A 13,928-nucleotide genomic window follows, 5' to 3' on the forward strand; every position below is an offset into this window, starting at 1 on the left:
TAATACATATAAATACATAACAATACAAGAAGGGGTTCAGTAAAAAAGGCAACAAATTAAAAACGTCAAATAACAAATAATAGTCAGGCAATGCCTGGGAATGCTTCCCTGAACAGGATGGTCTTCAACTCAGTTTTGATACTGGTTAAATGAGTGATGACCCATGCTCCTGGGGGGAAGGATGTTCCAGGAGTGAGGGGCACCAAGTGAAAAGGAACGAAGCTGAGACGGGGCAGTGAAAATTCTAGGCTGAGAAAGCAGACCTTGACTACCAGAATGAAGGGTACGAGTGGGAAGGTGAAGAGAAAGAAGGTCTGATAAATAAGAAGGGGCTGGCCCATGCAGGGCTTTAAAAGTCAACAACAGAAGCTTATACTGAATACAGAAAGGGAGGGGAGGCCAGTGAAGGGATGACAATAAGTATGGTTGAAGTGGTAGGTGGATGTAATAATGTGTGCAGCAGAATGCTGAACAGAAATTAAAGGATGGAGGTGAGAAAGAGGAAGCCCTGCCAGAAGGAGGTTACAGAAATCAAGTCGCGAGACCACTAGGGCACGGACCAGAATCTTGGCAGTAGAGGCAGATAGAAATGGTTGGGTTTTGGCAATATTGTATAAAAAGAATATACATGCCTTAGCTGTGGTCTGGATCTGGGGGGATACACGACAGAGAAGAATCAAAAATAAAACCAAAACTACGGGCTTCCTGGACCAGTAAAATAGATATGTCATCCACAGAAACAGAAAAGGAGTATTGAAGAGTAGACTTAGGTGGAAAAACGAGAAGCTCCGTTTTGGACATATTGAGCTTCAAGCACCGATGCCGCATCCACTGAGAGATAGCTGTAAGACAAGATGAAACTTAGTGTTCAAAATCCGGAGAAAGGTCAGGGGTGGAAAGATACAGCTGAGTGTCATCGGTGTACAAATGATAGGAAAAGCCAAAAGAACTGAGTTTTCCTAGGGACAATGTGTAGAGAGAAAACAGTAGGGGACCCAAAACAGAGCCCTGGGAAACAATGGAACAGAAGACGAAGCCTGACCACCCGTGACCACTGCAAAAGATCTATCTTGTAATCGCTTCTGTTGGCATGATTGTCATCCCCACTAGTTTGCACTGCTTCAAAATGCATGTCAATCATCTGTGTGTCATCAGTGATGTAAGTGGCAGTCCAGGCAGCCTGGCTTGGGAACTATATATAAAAAAATGATAGAAGATTCAGTTGATTGGTTTTGCAACCACTTGCTTCACTGATTGCAAGAAGTTGCAAAATCAATCAATCGAACCTTTTATCAATTTTTTTTTTAAAATCATGTGCCCATAAGTCACACCACAAGCACAAAGGTAGGGCTGGGGGGGGGTGGATCTACCAAAAACTGAGGTGGGATGGTAAACACGCCTCTGCTATTAGTCTCTCCCCTCCAGATTGATGCAATTCAGATCTGTTGTTCCCACTTGTTGAACACATTTCAGAATCAATTCTTTACAAAAGAATCGCTAGCAAACTAGTGTCTGGAAAAAATGGTGGGTTTGCATATGCCTTGCTTTATTGCCATAGAAATCTATCAAAGTAGGATCAGAACCAGTTTCAAATGGGAATGACAGTCATATACCCTTATCAGTGATTCCCTTTAAATCATAGTGGGAACACACCCAGAAGAGGATCCCTGCCTTTGAATTTAGCTTTGATTTCCCTCATTTTTTGGTAGAGGTCTCTCATTCTTCCCATTTTGTTATCTTCTATTACTCTGCATTGGTCACTGTAGTATTTCCTCTTTTCCCTGTGCACAATTGTATTCATGCTTCTGGATCCCCCTCCCCTCCATCTCCCTTTGCTTTTGCCTTTCTTCTTTATTGTACTGCATGAAGTATGTCATCTGTCAACCATTGTTTCTTCTCTTTCTTTTTGGAAACTGTTAGTGTCTTATTGCATTCATCCTTAATTATGTCCTTGATTTTAGTCCATAATTCTTCAAATTTCCTGGTCTGTTATCATTAATATGCAAATCTGTTTCTTACATTATCAGTGAACTCTTCTGAGATGTTATTCAAATCATATTTTGGTATAATGGTGATTTTTGCTTTCTTCTTCAATTTAACTCTATTTTTTTTCTTATGAGCAATTCATGGTCTGTGCCACAATCGGCCTCTGCAATAAAAACAATAGCAAGTACATTTCTATACCGCTTATCAGTGAACTAGCACTCCCTAAGCAGTTTACAGTGTGTAACCAGTTGCCCAAAACCTTATTAGAATTAGTGCAGTGCAGTAGTCAAAGATTCTGATTAAGAAGCAAAGATACCAAAAGCTTAGAGGAGAAACTGAAGTTATAGAAACTCCATCTGAAGATAGGAAAGTTACTTAGGGAGCCATTCTAATCTAGCGACATCTCTAGGTTGATCTTGGAGGCCCAAAATGCATAGGCCAAATAAAGCTGCTTCTAGGCGCTTTGGAGATGTGGCATTAACATGATGCATGTCCTCAAAGCAGTCAGAAGCTGCTCCAAGGCCATGCTAAGCCAGGAAAAGCCAACCTAACAAGGAGTGGATTAAACCTGCCCCTGCCTGTGGCCGACTTGGGACAGCAGTGGCGGCAACCCACTTTGGAAGTGGACTTTGCAGTCATTGCAATTCCAACGCAATTGGAGCTGGAGCAGCCAAAGGCCACTCTTCCAGACTGTGTGCTTTGGCCCAGAGAAGATTGGAGGTGAGAAGAGGAGTGGAAACATCCCTAAGAGTGTCAGTGTACATCACAAAGGGTTCAGGATAGGTAGGCAAAGAGGCATAGGTCACTCAAACTCTCTAGCCCTATTACTGCCCATTCTGAGACATTAATTCTTTCAGTGCAGAGCATTGTTGCACTTCCAGTAGACCTGACCTTGGGATCATTCCTGAAAAGCAGGAACAGCATACCCTTCAACTGTCACAATTTGGCTGGGAGAGTACTAATTACTCATATGTTGTCTCATTTTTTCAGCTGCTTTTAAAGTGTCCCAATTTCTCCCTCCTTCCACTTTCCTCCTTTGCCCTCAGCTTACTTTAATTGCTGCAAACTGAGTTCAAAATGCAAACATAATTTGCACTCAAGTAATTGAGCAAGTGAGAGAGGAGAAGAAGGGGCCGAAAAAAGCACACTGCAGCAGCCTCTACTAGCTTGTATTTTCTTTCTCGTTAATAACTTTTGCCATCTTGACAGCATTCTGATATTGCTGGGCCACATGTCTTCCAATTTTCATCTGTAAAATGTTGGAGGCTAAGGAATAGACAAATTGCAACCCTCCAGATATTGGACTCCAGTTCTCAGCATAATGGAGCAGTGGCTATGCTGATTAGTTTTGATGGAAATTATAGTTCAACACCACCTAGAGAGCCATATTTTGCCAACTAATCATAGAATCATAGAGTTGGAAGAGACCACTAGGGCCATCCAGTCCAACCCCCTGCCATGCAGGAAATCCAAATCAAAGCATCCCTGACAGATGGCCATCCAGCCTCTGTTTAAAGACCTCCAAGGAAGGAGACTCTATCACCCTCCGAGGGAGTGCATTCCACTGTCGAACAGCCCTTACTGTCAGGAAGTTCCTCCTAATGTTCAGGTGGAATCTCTTTTCCTGTAGCTTGCATCCATTGTTCCGGGTCCTGTTCTCTGGAGCAGCAGAAAACAAGCTTGCTCCCTCCTCAATATGACATCCTTTCAAATATTTAAACAGGGCTATCATATCACCTCTTAACCTTCTTTTCTCCAGGCTAAACATCCCCAGCTCCCTAAGTCGTTCCTCATAGGGCATGGTTTCCAGACCCTTCACCATTTTTGTCGCCCTCCTTTGGACACATGGCTCCAGTTTCTCAATGTCCTTTCTGAATTGTGGTGCCCAGAACTGGACACAATATTCTAGGTGGGGCCTGACCAGAGCAGAATACAGTGGCACTATTACTTCCCTTGATCTAGACACTATACTTCTATTGATGCAGCCTAAAATAGCATTGGCCTTTTTAGCTGCCGCATCACACTGTTCACTCATGTTCAACTTGTGGTCTACTTGGACTCCTAGATCCCTTTCACACGTAGTTTCATTCAGCCAGGTGTCACCCATCCTATATCTGTGCATTTTATTTTTCTGCCCTAAGTGCAATACCTTACATTTCTCTGTGTTGAATTTCATTTTGTTAGCTTTGGCCCAGCTTTCTAGTCTATTCAGGTCATTTTGAATCTTGATCCTGTCCTCTGGGGTATTAGCTATTCCCCCTAATTTGGTGTCATCTGCAAATTTGATAAGTATGCTCCCAATTCTGTCATCCAGGTCATTGATAAAGATGTTGAATAGCACTGGGCCCAGGACAGAGCCCTGTGGGACCCCACTGGTCACTTCTCTCCAGGATGAAAAGGAGCCATTGTTGAGCACCCTTTGGGTTCGGCCGGTCAACCAATTACAGATCCATTTAACAGTTCCTTTGTCTAGCCCACATTTTACAAGCTTGTTTGCAAGAATGTCATGGGGAACCTTGTCAAAGGCCTTAGTGAAATCAAGATATACTATATCCACAGCATTCCCTTCATCTACCAAGCTGGTAATTTTATCAAAGAAAGAGATTAGATTTGTCTGGCATGACTTGTTTCTCTGAAACCCATGTTGACTTTTTGTGATTATGGCATTGGCTTCTAGATGTTCACAGACTCTCTGTTTAATGATCTGCTCCAGAATCTTTCCTAGTACTGATGTCAGACTAACTGGACGATAATTGTTGGGATCCTCTTTTTTCCCCTTTTTGAAGATGGGGACATTTGCCCTCCGCCAGTCTGCTGGGATCTCTTTTGTTTTCCAGGAGTTTTCAAAGATTATTGCCAATGGCTCCGATATTACATTACAACTAATGACCTAGAGCAAGAGATTCTGGCCTTTTTCTGTACAGATTGTATAGTTTATGATTTTTGGAATGTAGTCTGTTTTATCCTCCTCTTTAATCCCCAGCTTCTTGGGAAAAGGAGTGATAATTAAAAGCATGAGCTTAGGAAAGTCTCTAATTCAATCTCATCTCCTTCTTAACCTCATTGTTTTGCCTTGGGCATGTCATGCTCCCTACGCCTCCATCTGTAAAAACACTAGTGTATTTTACAGGATTGTTATGGGGCTTATTGATGAAATCTATGTAAAGCATCTTAGGCATTTAGGGGGAAAGAATAATACAAAACAGTAGGTAGCATTGTTAGTAACGGATCACAATCACGCTGTGGCATGTTTCTCAAAGTGGCCCCTTTCCATGGTAAGAAATTTCTGTCACAGCCATAAAGTGTAAAAATATTTAACATATGGATTTCTCTCAGCCAGCTTCATTCTATTCTCGTGGTTTTCACCAAAGCTTTCCAACCTGTTATTGTTCTCTTCTCCCTGTTCCTTTCAGTTCTGTCACTGTTGGGGACAAGACACAATATCTTGACTGTAATCTTAAAGGGTCCTATTACTGCTCATTCTTGGACAATGTGCTCTTGATGCTGCAAACTAAAATGATGTTGACCTGACTATGCTCTCACTTATTTTAAGTCAGTTATTTACTTACATAATTCTTTTACTTACTTCTGTGTAGTCCCTAGTCCCCTTCTCCTCCTTATTTATGCATTTTTAATCCCTATGTGTAACATTTTACCTTTTTCTGGTTAATCTCTGTTCCTGTTTACATAGTTTCCCAGTTTATTAATAGCATTTTGAATTTTTAGTCTGCATCCTCTTCATTTGGACTGGGGCTTGAGACACTGAGATTTAGTTCCCATTCAGCCATGAAACTCACTGAGTAACCTTGGGCCATTTAGCCTCTCTTAGCCTAATTCATCTCACAGGGTTGTTGTGAGGATAAACAAGGAGAGAGTCTTGTACGTACTCTGGATTTATTGGACTTAACCGGAAGAAAGATAAGATATCAAATATATCCTGTTATATAAATGGAGCCAGTATAGCACAGTGGTTTGAGCATTGGACTGCAACTGGAGGCCAGGGTTCAAATCCTGGCACAGTCATGTAAACCCAGTGAGTCACCTTGGGCAAGTCACACTCTCTCAGCCTCAGAGGATGGCGATGTCAAATCCCTCTGAAGAAACTTGCCAAGAAGATCATATCATGGATTCACCATAAGTCAGAAAGGCATACTTTCTCAGTCTTAGAGGAAGCCAGTGCCAAATTTTCTCTAGCCAAAAAACCTTTAGAATAGGATCACCAAAAGGCAAAGTTGACTTGAAGGTACATAAAAACAATAACAATAATAAGAATACAGTGGACCCTTGTTATACACTGGGGTTTGGTTCCAAGATCCCCCGTGTATAACAAAATCCGTGTATGCTCAAGTCCCATTAAATATAATGACGTAGCACAATGGTGTCCCTTATAAAAAATTGAAAATTAAGGTAAATTTATACTTTTTTGGTACATTTTCAAACCGTGTATGCTTGAATCCGTGTATAAAAAATCCGTGTATAAGAAGGGCTGACTGTATAAATGATGTTGCTAAAGATAGATAAATTACATATTATTACTAGTGAATGGGATAGTTTCATTTATGCATCAAATAAAAAGATGGTTTCTTTATTGAAGCCTTTGGGCCTCACTGATTTAATGTGAAATATTAATGAACATAGTTTTAAAACTTTTAATTTTTAAACCTGTTTTAACTTACTAATCGTATTGTTTTAACTTGCTAATCATATTTAATATGTTTTTGTCTGTTTAAATTATTTTTATTCTTTTAAATAGTTTTAACCTGTGTGCATTGATTTTACTTGTACACTGGCCTGAGATTTTTTGATGTATAGCTGGATAGAAACATTTTAACAATTGAACAAGTAATCTTTTATTTTACTGTTTACTTACTTGAGTCACTTATTTATCACGTCTTTATCTACCAGGGCTCTAACATTTAAAATATTTGGATAAATAACTATAAAACAATTAAAATGCTTAATAAAACAATTTAGTGGTTTTGTGTGCCACCTTGTAGGAAAATATTCTCATAGCTATTAACACAATAAAACAGAATAAAAACAATAAGAGAAAAACACAATAGATTTTAAAAGCCTTAAACATTTAACGTATAATAAAGATCTAAAATCTCAAGAATTTTACCTAGGAAGCATTCCAGGAAGACACTTGTCATTTTGTTTCAAAACATTTTCTGAGGAAATGATTTTTTTTAAAAGTGCCACTTGAAGTATTGTTGCTGTCAGGGATGTCTACTTCTCACCATAAGAAAGGAAATTCTCCCCAGAGCAATAACCTATATTTTCAAGCCTCAGTAATAAGACCAATAAGCCCTGTGATGCATTTCTTGGCAGAAAAGCAGGATATAAATCAGATACATAAATAATAAACTTCTGGATTTCATTTTTTCTGGTAGGTTAAACTTTGGCTACTCAGCACAAGACATCCGTTTCTTAATTATTGTTGCACTTCCCCATGTAAGTTTTAAACAGTCACTTAACATAGCAGTGTTACTGAAGTTGTATCATGATAGTTAAACAAGTTTAAGGTGCAAGTTGGAGAGCCAGTGTGGCATAGCGGTTTGAGTGTTGGACTGTGACTCTGAAGAGCAGGGTTCAATTCCCAGCTTGGCCAAGAAACCCACTGGGTGATCTTGGGTAAGTCACCTGCTCTCAGCCTCAGAGCAAGGCAATGACAAAGAAGAAATCTCGCCAAGAAAACCCCAGTGAGTTTGCCATAGGTCACATAAGTCAAAAATGGCTTGAAGCCACACAACAACAAACAAGGTGCACATTGACCTAGCGTTCATTTGTAGCAAATGTCTATCTGCTGCAGAATAGTATTACTCTTGGATGATGGAAAATATTTGTAGCCATCATGTAGGTTTTTAATACAAGCCAGACGATGGTACCTGGTGCAAATGTAACACTTATTGTCTTGTTCTGTGTCTTCATGTCATTTCCAGCTTATGGCAACCCCAAGGGGTTTTTTCTTAGTAAGATTTGTTGAGAGGGAGTTAGCCTTTACCTTCCTCAAAGGCTGAAAGAGTGTGACTCCCCCAAGATCACCCAGTGGGTTTCCGTGGCTGAGCAGGGATTTAAACCCTAGTTTCAAGATCTATAGTCAAGTGCGCAGACCACTAAGCCATGCTGGCTACCAATCTATTAATCATGGCTGTGAAGGTTTAAGTAAACTGTCTACTTGTATGTTTTCTGTTTTCCTGTGTGAATTCCACAACCATGTTTGACTATGTCCAGGTTGACAGTAACAAGAACTAACCTAGCTAGATTTAATCACAGTTAATGTTGGTTCATTGCAGCTCTTATTGTGGTTAAAATCAAGTCCTTCTGGGACAGCTTGCTGATTTGTGGTGACACTGGATCAAATGCTCCTGCAACCTGCTTAAATTCTGCTCATCATGATTAAAATATGGTTGTTGTCAATAGAAGGATTTAGAAGTTGTAGTGGACTACAGGCTTGGAAGTTTATCTTAATTTGTAAACCTTAATACCTTGCTGATGTGTTCCCATTAGGATGCAATTGTAATTCATGAAGTTTATGAAGAAGGGGCAGCTGCTAGAGATGGTCGACTTTGGGCTGGTGATCAAATTCTTGAGGTAAGGGTCATGTTTAACTACCTTGAAATTTTTCTTTCTTCAATTTAGAACTGGTGCTTTAAGAAGGTGTGGGAAATGCCTCTTAACTTGAAGAAAATTGAAGTTTAGATTAATCTGCTGGGGTATGGTTCCAGGACCTCCCATGGATACCAAAATCTGTGGATACACAAGTCTCATTATATTTAATGGGATATTAAAATGGTGTCCTTTATATAAAATGGCAAAATCAATGTTTGCTTTTGGGATTTTTAGGGGAAGTGGGAATATTTTCAAGCCCTGGATGGTTGAATCTGTGGGTGCAGAATCCATGGATGCGGAGGGCCAATTATATATCAAAACCCTGAAAGTCTAAAACTGGGATCTGTTATCTTATTTACCTTCAAACTATCAAACAGAACCATTTTTGCATAAGCCACTCAGTGAAGCTTGCTATTTTTCATTATGTCTTATAGTGAAAGATATGAAAGAGTTAAGAAAATAATTTGTGTTTGCTTTGCAACTTAGAAAAAGGAGTAGAAACCACTGTGGTTGCTGAATGTCTGAACCAGCTCACTGTCAAGTCAACACAAATTCCCAGCACACCTATTATGACTTCCTTGAAAGGAGGTTAGGAAAACATTGAAGACTGCTTGGGAATTGCTCTTAACAGCTCTTTCACAGACTGGCTCTTATTTTAGCTGCCATTTCTGTGCCTTAAAACAACAACTGTACTTCTTACCAGAATGCAATTAAAACATGATTAAAACAGCAACTGATAAATCCTTCACTGCACATACAAGGAACATGTTTGCCTTGCTTGGTGCTTATGAGCATTAGAAATGACCAGAAAAGAGAAAATGCTACATTCTCTTTCTCTCTGTGTCTCTCTCTCACACACACAAAATTCAAAGGAAAAAAATTACTTACTCTGACTCCAGTATCTTGAGACTGGCCCTATCTCAGTACCTGCCTATGCCACCTTACCACCTGAGGCAGAGCAGTTGATACTTCCCACCTCCTCTCAAGTAAAGAAACCTGGTTTTCATGGTTGGATAAGTTGCTGTTGCACCTGAAGCAACAAATCCCCCAATCTCTTCTCCTCTGTGGTGGCAAGAACTCAGCTCTGTAGAGGCCTCATCGCTCTTTGTGTGAGTGTCTATCAGTATCATAGGTCCTGCCATGTTTGCTAGCCATATATTCTGTATATGTGGTGATGCTGTGTGGAAAGATTGTTTATCCTTCTGGAAGCTGGCTAGTGAGCAGATATGAGGGGAAGAAAAATGCACTTCAAACTGTGGAGGTTAATTTGATGGGAACTCTTGGTACAAAAAAGGAAAGGCGAGGTAGTCTTGGTAAAAGAAATATTTTGATTTGAAGATGAATGGAGGCTGAGCATGTGAAAAAAATTGAATTGCCTTTAATATACTCTGCAACAGACATTGCCTCAATCTTGACAACATTGGTATGCTGTGAACTACTTTAGTTTTCTGAATAAAGCTTTCAGAACCTACTGAAGCTTGGTGGGTTGGTTGTTGTTGTTTGGACTGAAGTTAGCCAGTACATGACAGTTCCTTAAATTTAGCTGACTTTTGCATGGGCGGTGTATATTAGAGTAACCAGCCTTCCAAAGATACCAAGATAGTATATTTCAGGAGGGCCTGGACTCAGCATTTATGACAACCCCTAAACCAGAAGAAACATCCACAGAGTTCAACTACCCCAACTGAGAGCATATCCTACCAACACCAGAAATCAAGAGAAATCTACTAGGACCAGGGCTACTGCTGACCAATTAGCCATAACAGAAGCCATTTTAAAAAAAAGATTCAACAGCAAAAGGTTTTGTTACTCTACAGTTTTATCGGTTTTCTGGTCTTCATTGTTTTCCAAGAGGAACTACTGGAATTAGTGTGATAAGAGATTTGAAGTAAAACCAAGGGAGAAGAAAGCTGCAGAATAACTGGCAGCAATTCAGAATAAAACCCTTCTGCCTATAGCCATCATTCTCAAGTGTGGATACTTCCTAGAAGCTACACATTTTATGGAATCACTAGTTCCATGCGCTCATGTATCCTACAATGCACCACCTAAGCAGCAAGAGGATAGCGACAATGTGTATCAAGTTCTGTAACTGTTTGCCAGAGTATTAGTACCAACTGTCTCCAGGGGAAATTTCTGCAGATGGCTATATTTGATTCTAAAATGGAAACTTTTTTAAACACACACACACACAGCTGGAAATCACCCAGTTTTAACTGGTTGCATCTGAATTAGGAGATTACTATGGATATCAAGTCTGCTTCTGTCAGGAATTCAAGTAAAACATATTCTTCTAGTTTTGTTATTTCAACCAAACAGGGTTTTGTTTGGCCATTGACATTATGAAAGCAATGTCTTGGCTCTCTTTATGCAACTACTGTTTTAACTATAACATGAGTTCTAAGAAAAAAACTAAAGCTGCTGGAGTGGTCTTGTGTGCCATCTATTGGAATCTGGAAAAATATTCTTTTGCCATTCAAATTACAGAATTGTCTAAATATCAAAATGCCTTTAGATGTTGTTGGACTGGAACTTCAAGCATTCTTTGTTAACCACTTTCGAGTCATGTTTGAATGAAAGCATTCTTTGCCATTGGCTATATTGACTATGGGAGTTGGAGCTTGCAGTTCAGCTGCATCTGGAGGGCTACATGATCCTCACCTTTGCTGTATACATTTTTCATGGAGTGAACACTTGTGATGGCAAGTGGTGCTTACATCTGAGTAGACCTGTATAGGATTGCACCCTTACTCATGCTAATTGTTAATACATTTTGAGCTTACAACTTTAGGTCTATTGATTGGTGAATGCAGGGAAACCTACATTTTCAAGTTAATAATCAAAAACTAAAAATAGATACTATGTGTAGTTATACCCATTCATTAGAAATGTTTCAATTAAGTCTAGAAATTTTAGTCAAAAAATGCAGCCAAAAAACCTGAGTCAGGTCAATGTAAGTACTCTAACGCTTATCAAAAAAGGAACAATCTCCTGGTGAAAGGCAAAAATATAATCTATCCTGGAAACCCTGACAACTGTCTACTCTCTCTCATCCAAACAGCCTTTAGTATGACCACATACAGTTATAACTGCTGATGTTTTGTAAGTTCTTTGACATTGTTTTCCTTTTTTTCATCTTTTACATCCTTTGTTACATGCCCCTAATTTTTACCCTCAACATATCCATGGGTCATTCCAAAATCTATGATTTTGGCCCCAAAACCTGCCCTTAACTTATACATGAGGTTGATTTATAGTCAAGTATATACAGTACATCTGAACCACCTCAGAGGTTCTAGGCTTCTGCACTGGGACTCTTACAGTTGACTAGATAATCTGGGATATGAAATAGTGTGAAAAATTTATGTAGTTACTTTATTCAGCTGAAAACATCCTTCTCTCTCTCACTTAACAATAAACATGTTGATTTATTTTTATTTGTTTTTTACTTGCCTAATTACATTCTAGCAAACAAGCAGAATTGTAGTTATAGTATGCTATTTTATTCCAGGTTAACGGTATAGACTTGAGAAATGCTAGTCATGAAGATGCTATCACAGCCTTGAGACAGACTCCTCAAAAAGTACAACTGGTTGTATATAGAGATGAAGCTCATTATAAAGATGAAGAGAATTTGGAGGTTTTCCATGTTGAACTGCAAAGGAAAATGGGCAGAGGCTTGGGACTCAGCATTGTTGGGAAACGGTAAGAATCACAGCTGGCCATCATTCTGCTGAGATCATTTTCACAATAGAAAACAAACACAACAGTGCCGTTGCATTCATTATAAAAAGGCTCACCAAATGGGGCAGACTTGGGGAAAATATTTGCCAGTTTGGGGAGACAAACATCTGAAAATTATTGTGATTCAGTGGAAAGCTTTGTGATTAGCATAATAATTTATATAAAATGGCAGCAGTTTCCTATTCTGTTGTCCAAGGAGAGAGGCTTTTAGTGGCAGTTTCCAGTTTCTTCTGTGAGAGAACATTATAATGTGTGCTGGCCAACAGTTAGAGTTCCTCCAATTCAGTGTACAACCATCATGCTTTGGATACCTGGACTGGAAACCAGTCTTTCAGCAAACTTGCTTTCCCCACCACCACCACTATAAAAGGAAGGGGAAAACCATGACTATCCCTTATTATACCACATCATTCCTCCCTCAATACACACTAAACACAAACAAGATGAAATCACTCTTTACCCAATTGCATGAAACCATAAAGTAACTCAGTCTCTGTTCTGCCTGAATTCTTCTGATGTACCCAGACGTTCCTTTTGTATTTCAGTCCCAGTCCTCCTCTTTAGCATATTGGAGACAACAGTGAAACAGTTAGTTCAGTATGGCCTGCATATTGACCCCTGAATCACAATATGAACTTGTCTGCATTGAAGAGAATGACATATACAGTACTACTGGAGGATTAGCCCTATTCAGTTGTTATCTCTTGTGGTTTAAATGAATGCACAAGAAGGAAGAGCATGTTCGCCCTGAGCCCTTCCATTATCAGTTCCATTGCCCTTGTACACATGGTGGTATCAGTCAGAAGAGAAGAACCCCTCCTGGCAGTGCAAGCTCTCTAGGTGACTTGAAATCTGCTTCCTTCTGTGTTTATTCAAACCACATACATAATATCCAAATATTTGGTATAATAGAAAGAAGATTAACAGATGGAGAGAGGAAGACAAGGGAGCAGCATTTGTTTTTTTCTAGATGGAAAGAGTGGAATTAAATACCATATCTGTTTCCTTTTTCACATTTAGAAGAGCAAACTGAGTGGCTGAGAAATGCTGTAGTGTAGTGTTCTAAATATGTTTCGTGCTTATTTATTTATTCATTCATTCATTCATTCATTCATTCAAATATTTATACCCTGCCCTCTATCTAATAATTTCAGGGTTGCATATAATAAAACTAACCTAATTTAAACAGTGTGAAAATAAAGTGAATGTTAAAGACTAAAAAAATTAAACAATTTCATAAGTTTAAAACTCATTAAAATTTTAAATTAAAATTTGCAACAGTTTGAAATTATTTAGAAACGTATACCTGTGAAGGTTTTGTATAAAACCAGTTAGAGCCAAAAGACTTTTTGGGAACAGCCACATTTCCATCTGGTGTCAGAGTGATAGCAATGTTGACACCATTATTTTGTAGATAATGGTAGTGGTAATGATGATAAATAATTTAATCACATAGTAGAAATAAATCAGCATAATCATTTTAAGACCAGGTGTGGCCAATGGCTGAGGACAGCACTCAGTGGCAGTTGCTCATTAGAATGCAAACCAGGACTGACTTCAATGGATGTAATCATATTCCAAGTCTC

General features: G+C 39.2%; 1 protein-coding gene across 1 annotated transcript in view; it reads left to right on the forward strand.

The window, feature by feature from the left end:
* The window catches only part of PATJ (PATJ crumbs cell polarity complex component), a 212,377-nt gene that overhangs the window by 164,756 nt on the left and 33,693 nt on the right, over positions 1 to 13,928 (forward strand). The window contains 2 exon segments of the mRNA XM_042463137.1: positions 8,497 to 8,580; positions 12,110 to 12,303. Of these exon segments, the coding sequence (XP_042319071.1) occupies positions 8,497 to 8,580; positions 12,110 to 12,303 (278 nt within the window).

This window comes from Sceloporus undulatus, chromosome 4 (genome assembly GCF_019175285.1).
Source record: "Sceloporus undulatus isolate JIND9_A2432 ecotype Alabama chromosome 4, SceUnd_v1.1, whole genome shotgun sequence".
NCBI lineage: Eukaryota > Metazoa > Chordata > Lepidosauria > Squamata > Phrynosomatidae > Sceloporus > Sceloporus undulatus.